Here is an 11,697-nt window from a genome sequence, read left to right on the forward strand (position 1 = left end):
TGAGAGGATACAGCAAAAGGGCTGTAAAGATGATTAGGAGACTAGAACATTTGTCTTATGAAAGAAGGCTGAGCAACTCAGGGCTTTCTAGCCCAGAGAAAACTGATGTGATCTTCCCAATGCTTACAAATACTTCAAGGGTGGGTGTCAGGAGGATGGGCCTGAGCTCTTTAAAGTGGTGTGCAGTGACAGAACAAGAGGTAATGGGAACAAACTTGAACATAGGAAGTTCCATCCAACCTGAGGAGAAACTTCTTTAGTTTTAGGGTGGTGGAGCACTGGCACAGGCTGTCCAGAGAGGTGGTGCTCTTCACTACCCCTTGAGTTCTGGGGTCATCTTTAAAGGCTCTAGCTGTTGTGAGCAGGTATCCCACAGAGGGGATAACCTGTTGTAAAGCCCCCTGGTTTGCATCTATTGCTTCTACTTTTACTCCTGCTTCTCTGCAAAGACAGCCATAATTGGTGAGAACCTCTTCTCAAGCTCTCTGAAGCCATTTCCAAACCTTGTGTAGTTGTAGTAAAATCAACATGAGGCCTGAGAACAGATGCTGGAAGTACCTAAGTTAAGTTTCCCAAATTGGAAAACTTTTTAATGCAAAAATAATTCAGGGTTCAGTGTCAGGAGGAGAATATTTTCAACAGGATAGTGGTCTGAGTAGGAAGTGAAGAGAGGCTGATTTCTCTTGGAAATGTGAGCTATCATTCCTTCTTTTGCATTTCAGCCCACAGATCCTAGTGTTCAGAAAAGGAACATAGCTTCACTTCTTGTGGCAATCTTTACACTTAAAGACAACTGAGGTACAAATGTAATTCAGAAGTACCTACCTGAATATGAAAACAGACAGCTGCTGCTGATGGAGCACAGCAGCAGGAGAAGCACCACAAGTGAGGAACTGCTCTCCATTTTAGTAGGCATTCAGAACACTCTAACCTCCTGCTGACTTCCTGCAAAGGGAAAAGAGGAATGAAATTGGGATACTGTTACAAAGGCAATGTGGGTGAATTAGTCTGCAAAAAAGATGAAGAAGTGAGGGGGGAAGAGAAGAGACAAACAGAGCAAATGGTACCCAGTTCATTTTGATTTGATGTCCATTCTTTCTCCAAGCCACACTGATGGCTGCACACTACAACAGGAATCCAAACAGTTCACAAGGCAGCACACAGAGACTGACCCAGGCCAGGATGTGGCACAGGGTCTGGTTCAAAGCCCACAGAGGTAATAAAAGAGCAACAGTGAACCCAGGAGGTGTGGATCAGGCCCAGACTGAGCTGAAGCCAGTTCCAGTGACAGGCCCCTCTAAGCAGTGCGGCGTCCCAGTTGAGGGCTGAACTGCACACTCCACCCAGCACCTTCTAACAACAGCAGCTGATGTATCATTATTGATGGTCTTGTCAAATAAGACTGCAGGCACCAAGCCCAGTGAGGAAACCACCCACCACAGATCTGGCAGCAAAACTTACAAGACAGAAGTTTGTATTTCTTCATATCACCTTCCCAGGCAAAACATTCCAGGAATCAACAGCACACAGCTGATTCTTCCCAAAGCACAGGATCCAGAATGCATTCCCAGAACCATGCAATTACACTCACCTTTTCTTTTGCCTTTTTTTTTGTTTTTTTCTTTTTTTGGTTTGTTCTGTTAGGGGAAGACAGGAGACAGACTTGGATGTACACCAGGAACAGCCATGAGGTTAAGAGGTTGATCATTAACCGGCCACAAATATTGACAGAGGAGAGATAATCTTCTGGATTCTTTGAGCCGCATTTGAGATGCAAAATCAGACCAAAATCGTGTGTTCCCACACACATCTACATGTTCATTTAGAAAGAAGCCAGTCCTTAAAAACATCCTCCAGCAATAGAAGCCACTTCTCTGCAACACATTTCTTCAGGAAAATGTGGAATTTTTAAGGGAAGATTTCTGACATTCCATCGTGTAGCAGGCAAGCCCAGCTGCTCTGGAAAACACATGAGCTGCTCTGTAAACATCTGTTGAAATACTCAGAGCTGAGAGTGTGTAGGAGGATTCACAGCAGTCACCTGCAAGAGGACAAGTACTGCCCAGCTATTTGCTGACATCACCACTGCCACCTTTACTTGGCTCCATGTTTTCCTGGCTCTCAACACAATCAGGTTTTCCCTTGTGATTCACCACTTAGCAACGGCAGCTTCCTCAGAAAGAAGTTTCCCTGGGTGGAAGGCTGCTGCTGTTCAGAGAACTGTTCTTTAACATTCATTGATTCATAAATCCAGTCCCATATGAAAAAAAAATAAGGGGGAGGGGGGAGGGAGAAGAGATGGTGACACTGAGAGATGTTTGACTGCACTCTTCAGTTTTAGCTCAGCTCCAGCATGAAGCCCTCAGCCTTTTACTTTTTGAATGCACAAATTAACTTCAGTGTTTGCTTAATAAGCACAGAAGCAGCCTGTAAGTCTAAGGGGGTTTAAACCTCTTTGCAGATGCTGTTAATTTTTTTTACAAATCCACATACACTTTTATTTAACAGACAGAACTGCTTCAGTGATCCAAATACGTGTCCAATATGTCAGATGTTGAAACCATGCATCACTATGTCAGAGTTAGTGCCACTTCCTCCCCCCCCCACCCCCCAAGATTATATTTAGGTGATAAGATTACAAACAACAGTGATATTAGACTTCATTTTGGCCATTGCTACTCCCTATGATGTTATTGGTGCTTATTTGACAGACAGATACAGGTGCAAACACCACCCCACCCCATACATAGACTTACCACTCATTATTAGTAATGCTAATATAGTCTGCATCTGATTGCATTCACTAGGAAACGAATGAACAACAGAGTTTGCTTATCTTGCTTAATTAGAAGAGATTTACAGACCTTTAGAATAAAGCATGCAAAAACTTGGGATTAAGCTTCTTTTCCTTAATAACACCAGAATTCCTGCTGAAGGAAGCTGGGGGGTGATGGGATTAAAATCAGGCATTGAGTGTGCACAGAACACAAAATACTGAGAAGTCCTGGTGGCCTACTGGCTTGAGTGAGTTGAACCTGTTGCTGTTACTCAAACCATGCAGCACTCATGCCAGCTTCAAAAATGAAAGCGCTAACTGGAGCAAAGTATTATGGGGCTTGAAGTTCAGATTGCAACATGGAAGGCTTCCTGTTGCTGTTTCTGTGTTCAGGCTCCTTGGGTGTGATCTCTTTTTCAGCAGGCAAGGCGGCAGGAGTGGCAGTCAGGCAGCTGCTGGCTTTGGCTTTCTGTTTCATGCTGTCTTTCCCCCTGTATTTCACTGTGCTTTTCCTGCAAATAGGCTAAGCTAAGGTAATCATGCATTGCATTATTCGATTAATGAGATTATTAGCTAAGGTAATTACACATTGTGCTTATGATAGCTTATGTTACATTAAACTCTTGTTATCTCAGCCCTGAGTTGTGTGTGTCACTCTTCCTCTCATTTTTGTGCTGGGGGAGCAGGCAGTTCAGCCCTGGAGCTAAACCATTACACTTGGCTTGATCTGTGAGCTCTGGAGGAAGCCGTGAATGAGGGAAGGCAGCAGCCATGACGTTATTAACACTTCACTGTATTGAAAGAGAAGGGATATAAAGACAAAATAAATCTGTAAACCAAAATAGTTCCTGTGGATACTATGTTAAAGCTGAAAGGACAGGACTGTACCAAGGAAAACAGCACACAGGGTTAACACATACTTAATATTTAATACTGATGATCTGACAGTATATGACACTGCACACTGTCACTAGCACATAGCCACAATATTCCAGGCTCTCAGTATCAGAATCAACCTTTCAAATAAGCTGACATCTCATTTATATGGTGCTGGATCCACTCAAGATACTGACTAACTTTGGTGTAGACTCCAAATTTATCCTTTCTTCCACAGCCTTCACCCCAGCTCACCAGTCCTACCAAAAACCAAGTGTCCTGATATTTAGTGACCATAGGGCCTCCACTGTCCCCAGTGCAGGAGTCCTGTCTGTCCCCTAAGCTGCCAGCACACAGCATGTTGTCAGAGATGGTAAATCTCATCACCTGGGCACATTCATTGCGGGAAACAATGGGGATTTCAATGTAACTGAGGAGCGTAGAGTAACTGTGGTTATCGTCAGCCGTGCTGCCCCAGCCAGTTACCACCATCTGCTTCCCACTTCTTGTCAGCTCCTGCTCTGCCAGGTCACGAGTGGGGAGGCAGATGGGGAGCATGTATTTGTTATACATCACGGGCTCAGCCAGGTGCAGCATGGCGATGTCGTTATCAGAGGTCTCCTTGGTGTAATTCTCGTGGCTCACACATTTATCAACCCAAATAGTTTGCTCCTCTGCCTCAGTGCGGAGACGGTGGAATTTACCTGGAAGAGCAAGCACGAAGATGACAGATGCTACTGAGTAACACCAAGGCATCTGGATTACAGTGGGCTTTAGGATGGTACTTACTTCCCTTCTAACACAGACATATGTTTGTTTTAGGTGAGAAGTTAACGATGTTCTTACTAGATGGACCAATGTGTCCATTTTCCACATATAGCTAATTCACGAAGGCATAGTACTGTACGAATTAGCACCCTAGTGGTATGGATGTCAGTTGAGACACTGAAATGCCTATGTAATGCCCTGTTGTGTTGACACTACAGAACACTTGTGCAACTTGAGAGATCTTCTTCAGAAGGAAAACAATCTTCTTGGAGTCAGCACTAAAAGCAGAGAGGGCAAGCATGCAGCAAATGAAGACAACCACAGGTTACACTGCTATGTAACCAGTGCTGAATGATTGAACTTCAGGAGTTCTAAGATAAAGATGACTGACTGGTAAGGCTATTCCTTTTAGAAATCCTGCACCTGTATTTTAAGGAATTTTTGACTACTTAAGATTTCCCTGTTGTTATTTGTGCTACATGATGATGACCACTTTGTGGGTGAAGCAGTTGCAGGACAGAAGGAAGGAGCCTTAGTTGAAAAGGGCCAGAAAGGCAAGAGGAAGCCACTTGTGAGACACTGGAAAAGACAGAAACAGGCATAGGGACTTCATAATTCACAGTAGTTCCAGAAACAGATTCTCAGAAGATCCTTAAGTCCAGCTTTGGATCTTGGACTTCCAGAACAATTATTTGAGTGTCTCTCCTCTTGCTCCTCTGCAGACAGCCAACGGACATTTCATACAAGGACACATTTCATACATGGACAAGGCAGATGGCTGAAACTGCTCTGACAGGCACCTGCATTAAGTAGTTTCAGAGCATGAAAGACTTGCTAATTGCCATGCCAACACTCACAGATCTATTTTTTTTTTTAATGCTATCATGATCTCTCTTCTTGGTGGCAACATCATCTGCAGAAGCCTTGGAGCACCTTTCCTTTCTACCCACTCTGTGGTTGGAGGCTGACTGGCAGGTAAGGGGCAGGGGTTTATTCCTATCTTCACAGATACAAAGGTCTTTCTTTAGGCCTCAGAAATAACTCTGGACTCAACCACTCTCACATCATCTCCTCTGAGGAAGGCAGTTTAGTTCTGTAGGAACATACTTGCTGCTAAGCATCACATGCTCTGTACAGAAGCATGGCCATGAACTGTCTGTATGCTGAGACATCTTGGAACAAGCAGATGACAGCTTTTGCACTGGTGCTACCTCCACCCCAGCCCAAAAGACCCTTTTGACTTTTGGTCATGAATAGTTCTTTCCTCAGCTGAGTTATCCACCCCAAGACTTTCAAAGCCTGGAAGTCCTATCCACACCTGGATGTACTGAACATTCAGGTTGTGTGAAATGCAATTAATTCCTTCTACACAGTAAGGAGCATCATAATCTTGTTGTTGGCAGAAAAACATTAACTATGAAGTTCTACGTAAACAAGAAAGCACGAGACCTGTTCTCTGAAGGGAGAGACAGTATTCTGAATGGAATCATTACATATCTGCTCTGTTGTCCTGAAGCTCTGAGCACACTGCTGGATGCTCTTCAGCTGGAAATGAGAGGAACAAGAGCCACAAACAAGAAAACTGGCTTGTTTCCAAATCTATCTTCCACAACCTCAGCCACACTGAGATCTACCTTTTCACTTTAAGACACACAAAAGCCATCCAAATTCTGCTACAAGACCACTCCCCAGGCTCAGAAGTGGAAACCCAGATACAAGCTTGCCCTCCAGTTCTTCTTTTATGGACAAGGAGGGCTTCTGTCTTCATAACCTGCTAGTCTTTCTCTTTAGATGATAAACATTGGGAATGAAAGAGTTATATTAACAAACACACAGACTTTTTTTTTTTCCATACCAAGTTTTACTTTGAGCCTCTCTCCTGCCTCAGTGCAGTGTGCTGCTGTTAGGACCCAAGATGGATGGATGAGAACACCTCCACAGAGAAATTTCCCTTTGCTATTTTGCAGCATAACCTGAAAGAAAAGAAAGTGAGGTCTGACACTGCATGGACTGTGGCCTACACAACACTGCACACATTCTTCTTTGTGACTGTAAAATGCATCAAAATATGTCACATTAATTGATGCCAAAACTCTACCACAGGACAAAAACTACTATGAGGAAGGTCTCTGTGGAACATCCATGAAAATCTTTATAATGTTCTTCCTGAATGAGGGCTCACTTCATCCAAATCAGCATGGGATGATGCTGGTCACTGAAAAGAAGCACTTCAGGACTTCAAAGCTTTGAAGTACAGAGCTGCAAGGAAGGAATTATTCTTCTATCCTCACCAGAGATAATGTGTCATTGTGGGCTGCAGGTTTCATGCTATGGTGCAAAAGGCTCTTTAATGTCAAAGAGAACCCAGGTCCTGCTTACAAGCATTTGCTAGTTCCACAATAAGCTCTGCAAGGTCTCCTCTTTCTCTGCGATGTCCCCACCTGCTCTGTAAAGCTATGGCATATTTTGCTGTTTAAATATGCTTTGAATTTATGACAGATGAGGCTTATAAGAATGGAACCATGCAGAAAGGGGGAGAAGATGACCTGACATTGCCACCAGAAGGATGTTACAGTAGCTTCTGTTATAGTAGCAGTGATTAGGTGGTCTTCCTCAGGATGGAGCAACAGAGCAGCTAAGTGTCATCACTACCTTCTTGCTTGACATTGTTGGCACGGTAAGGTAAAAAACTTGCCAACAGTGATGAGGCCAAGCAGCAGACAATAGAGTATTTTGTCCTGTTACTCCAGCTTTTGGGTTGCTTTTGAGAAAGCTAAGCAAAGGGAATCTTAGGCAATCATGTGACACCATAGCAGTAATGCAGGAGCCCTTCTGCAGCAGCAGGCAGAACAGTTCAGGAAGAGCTTGAACTAATTGTGGTGAAAACCTGGTTTCTGTTTACCTGCCAAGGGCTGCCTCCCCTTCTTCCTCCTTTTCCCTCAATGAGCCGAATATTGAATGCTTTGGGTTCCATCTCTTCCATTTTCACTATTCCACAGGGGAATTCCACTACAGGAGATCCAAAGAAGTTAACCCAATAAAAAACACCTTTCTTAAAGCATTCCCTCCCTCTAACCTAAGCAATATTATTCCACAGCTTCGTGGAATTCCCTCAGTGTTTTGCAGAGGTGAGAGTTTCCTGATTCCCCTGCACATCTCTCTGAATCAAACGCAGGTGAAGGGCCATAAAGTGGGCATAGAGCTGGGAAAGGCATGGGGTTACTTTGCATGGAATGGTATTTTGAAAACTACTACTAAGTGTGCTGCAGACAGTTCTCCCATAAACCCCTGTTACTTCATGTCTGAATAATCCTCTGACACTTCTGCACTATAAACATTGTCCTCTTACCTACAGGCTTGCAACTGGTATCATCATTCATCAGCTGATACCCAGATGCACAGCTGCAAGAGCGGCACTGGTTGGCAGGGTCATCCTTACAGAAATGGTCACATCCTCCATTATTGACAGAGCAGTTGGTGTATTTGGTCTCTGCAGAAAACATGAACAGCAAAAGAAACACGAGAGGCTGGAAATCCAAGGAGTCACAGGAAGGTAAAAAGTCCAACTAACATCATGCTTCGAGTGAGCAACAGCTGACAAAGGATTTGAGATGACAGTTGTGGGCTTTCATGGTTCCTGGGCCCTGAAACAGCAAAGAGACCTTGGTGCAGAATATGGCAGCAGAGAGGTGAAGGAAATAGAGATTACTGTCAGGGCAGGTTGACTGGAGAACAAAAAACTCACTATCACTGACTGCAGACAGTGCAAAGTGTTGATGATAGAGGACATGTGTGCTCATCCCCTAAATATGCGTTGTCCAAGGTAGAAGACGTCACAGTAAAGACAATCAAATATTTCTAGTGGATTGGGGTTTTCCCCTGTAGTGTGAAACATCTCACCATCATTCCTGTGCTGACAGCTCTTAAGAAACTGAAAACCCTGCTTTACAGAATTATTTACATTAGCTTTGTAAAACTTAGATGTCTCAGACCTCCAAGCTTCTCCCACGGCAATACAAAGTTCATTTTTGCTTTAGGTAAGTGCAGATAATCCTTTCATCGCATCAGCAGACAAAAGAAAACATACATTAGTAAAGAGAGTGAGTGCACTGTGCAGCAACAAAAGGGCTGATCCCTGTCAGAAAGAGTGTTACTTCAGAGTGGATTAAAGGCAGCATTACCATAATTGCACAAAACCCCCTCCCAGCCTTTGTTACAGATGCAGGAAAATGCTCCAATATTGTCCTTGCAGATCCCGTTGGAACAAGGCTGTGGGTCACACTGATCTCCATCTGAAAGAGAGGCAGGAAACACAATCACAGGTCCTGCTTACAGGTCAAATCTTAACATAACAGACTCTGCCCAGATTTTCAAGCATCACCCATGGTTTCTGCCACTGAATGGCAACACCTCTGTGGTGCTGGGCCTGAGACAAAGGCATTTGTTTGGGTTCTGAATTACAGCTGCAGAGTGAGTAAGGAGGACAGAAGGAGAAAAAGATAGAGTAAAATCTGAGGCAGACAGGGCAGAGGGAGGTTACTGCAGGGGTGAAGAGCATGGGTGGAATTTCTCTTTGAGCCACATCAGGCAGGAGCAGAGGATCAGTGAACAGTTTAGACCAGTGCCTTAGCTTGGGTGAGATGAGTGGTGATAGGCACAGATGCACCTGAAGTTCAGATGCATCTGAATCAGTATGTCATACACAGCAGCAGAAAAGCTGAGTACCAGTTACTCTTGAAGAAACACAGAGAAGTGAAGAGGAAAGTCTTCTACTTACCTACATACTTGCTCCAAAAATTTAGCTGTGAAGAAACAAAACTTGCATTAAGGCTAGAAGCAGATTTTTAGCAAGTGAGGGATTTAAAGTGTCTTGGCCAACAGAGTACAGCATCAGTCTCATTCTTCTTGGCAGTGTAGTGACTGGCACTACAAACTAACCAAATGGCCCAATCTGGACATTCATGTATTGCCTGTACTCAGCACTGTTCCCCTTGCCCTGCCTGCAGACCCACCAGCACTACAACTCCTCAATATCCCCCAAGGCTTCTCTGTTTTCTTGTCACAAATCAGTGATCCCTGTTGAGTGCACAATTCCTTTGTGCCCACTTAGATAACGTTGGGTGTTGTGAAGACAGGCCCCAAACCATTCTGGGGTCTGAAGGACAGCAAGGACTAGTTCATCTTATGTGGTGAGCCTACTCTGCTTAATACAGTAAGAAAAAGTCCAAGTCTGCACAACGACTGGGTGTGAAAAGGGGCAGGAATCAATGATATTGACAAAAAAAGACAGTGTCCAAATGAAAATGCAAGGTATAGAGAAGAAGAGAGAACCCAGTGATAAAAGAAATGTTTGTCAGGTACAGGTAGGGAGACAAAGGAGGTATAATGAAAGGCAGTCAGAGCTAACGAATTGGCAACAGAGAGGGCAAAGGCCTGCAAAGCCTGGGAAAAACTCAGTGGCAGCATGAACAGACAGTAGGGTCAAGCAGCAATTGGAATCACACATCTGGGACCTAGATCTCATGGGTCAGTGGGACAAGCATGAGCAGCCAAGTTTTGTGGCCCATAAAGATGGTAACCTGACAATCACTGTAACACAGTTGCATTCAAAACCATACCTAGACCCTAATTAGGAGTCAGGAATGATGCATGTTTAGCACTGACAGCAAGATCTCCTATGCCCTGGATTGCAATATTTTAGGGGAACAAACAATTGGTTAAGTCCCATGTTCATCCTTAAAAACAACAACTTACTGTTGCTTCCCTGGTTTCAAATATCTCACTGGCCTCCTCAAAGTCACACCGCTCCTCAATGCACTCCCGTTCCATGGAGCCCGGCTTGAGCTCCTCCAGAAAAGAGTTTGCCCGCTTCTGGATTTTCAGGACTTGGTTTGCATCTCTATTACTGTAAAATACTGGAAGCCAAAATGTAAAATCATAAGCAGGGAAAAGGGTGGGCTGAAACCTCGTAATGGTCCTTCCCAAAGGACATTTTCAAAGCAACAGCCTCTCTCTAGCACAGCAAGAGCGATAGGCTGTCAGAGCAATGCTGCAGAAGCACCTCCAGCCTCTGCTCTGAGACACCCAGGACAGCTCAGGACGACAGTGACTAGACAGCCATCAAGGCCCAGCACTGTGTCTCTCAAGCTCTGCTAGAGGAATTCAACCCCCCTTAACAGGAACGATTCCAATAACACCCTATGACTGACAGAGGAGCAGGAAATGCCCTTGGAGCAACTAGAAGAGTATCTCCAAAGTGAAAACTTACTTGAGGTACTACAGACTTGTGAAGAGCAGACTGCCAACAGTACCCCTATAGTGACAAGCTTCCACATGCTGCAGCAGGAGTCACCTAAAGAAGAGAAGGTAGGTGCAAAGGGGAGTGCACTGCTGAGCTGCAGCACAACCCCCATGCTAGTTTCTGTTCAGACATCTCAGCTAACAGCATCTGTTCAGAAAGCTCAGTTAGCTCCTCCACTTGTTCTACTCAGAGCAGCTTCCTTGCCGAACGCTGCGCTGTGACTTTCTCTGATTCCAACTCCAAAGCAGCTGTTCCTCCGAAGCTCTCCAGATTGGTTTGCTAGTTCCTTTTAAGCCAGCAGTAGCAATCCCAGAACACTTGTTTGTCCCCTTGTCAGCAGACATTCTTGACAAGCTTTATGGTTCATTGAAGCGGGCTGTTACTTTGAAATCCCAAAGGATACCATACGTCTGAAGCACTTACTGCTCTGTTCAGTGTGAAACAGCGTGATCTATTCTTCCACCATGAGCTCTGCTGGAACTTAGTTAATCCATAACTTCAGATATTGACTCTTGGGAGTGACAACAGAGTGCTGTCTTTTTAGTCATTAAACAAACAGTACCCAGGGGGAGCTTGACAATTCACCTGCATAAACGAGAAAGGTGAAAGAGCTGTGGATGTCTACTCCGCCTTCTTCAAATCTGTTTTTCTTCTGAGCCTCTAGCAAGTACAAGTGGTTGTATTCAGTTTGTAAGTGTAAGCACCAAGTATGAGGTCCCTTGAGAGATCCTACCACCTTCTCACAGCACACAATCAATCAAAAGGGATACACTGCAGTCTTTGAGAGTTTTCCCACGTGGCTTTCTCATCAAAGGTTCCACCACAAAACAACCAAGACAACTAACTCCCCTGACAGCCATGAGCTACGGTCCCTGCCCCATCAGCTGCCTGCTTGCAGGAGGCAGGGCAAGAAGCTTGTATCAGAAGCACAAGAATCACAGAATGGTGGGGATTGGAAGGGACTTCTGGAGATCAT

At 44.5% G+C, this 11,697-nt stretch overlaps 1 protein-coding gene across 1 annotated transcript in view; it reads right to left on the reverse strand.

Moving 5' to 3' along the window:
- Positions 1–11,235, reverse strand: part of PROC (protein C, inactivator of coagulation factors Va and VIIIa) — a 20,751-nt gene extending 9,516 nt beyond the window's left edge. The window contains 10 exon segments of the mRNA XM_068145684.1: positions 826–945; positions 3,793–4,356; positions 6,276–6,393; positions 7,323–7,429; positions 7,770–7,910; positions 8,602–8,712; positions 9,198–9,222; positions 10,175–10,335; positions 10,689–10,772; positions 11,145–11,235. Coding sequence (XP_068001785.1) covers positions 826–945; positions 3,793–4,356; positions 6,276–6,393; positions 7,323–7,429; positions 7,770–7,910; positions 8,602–8,712; positions 9,198–9,222; positions 10,175–10,335; positions 10,689–10,755 — 1,414 coding nt within the window. The 5' untranslated portion in view covers positions 10,756–10,772; positions 11,145–11,235.
- Between the last annotated feature and the right edge of the window lie 462 nt (positions 11,236–11,697).

Source organism: Melanerpes formicivorus, unplaced genomic scaffold, assembly GCF_026170545.1.
Source record: "Melanerpes formicivorus ecotype bairdi unplaced genomic scaffold, bMelFor1.0.p_v2 SCAF_12, whole genome shotgun sequence".
Taxonomy (NCBI): Eukaryota; Metazoa; Chordata; class Aves; order Piciformes; family Picidae; genus Melanerpes; species Melanerpes formicivorus.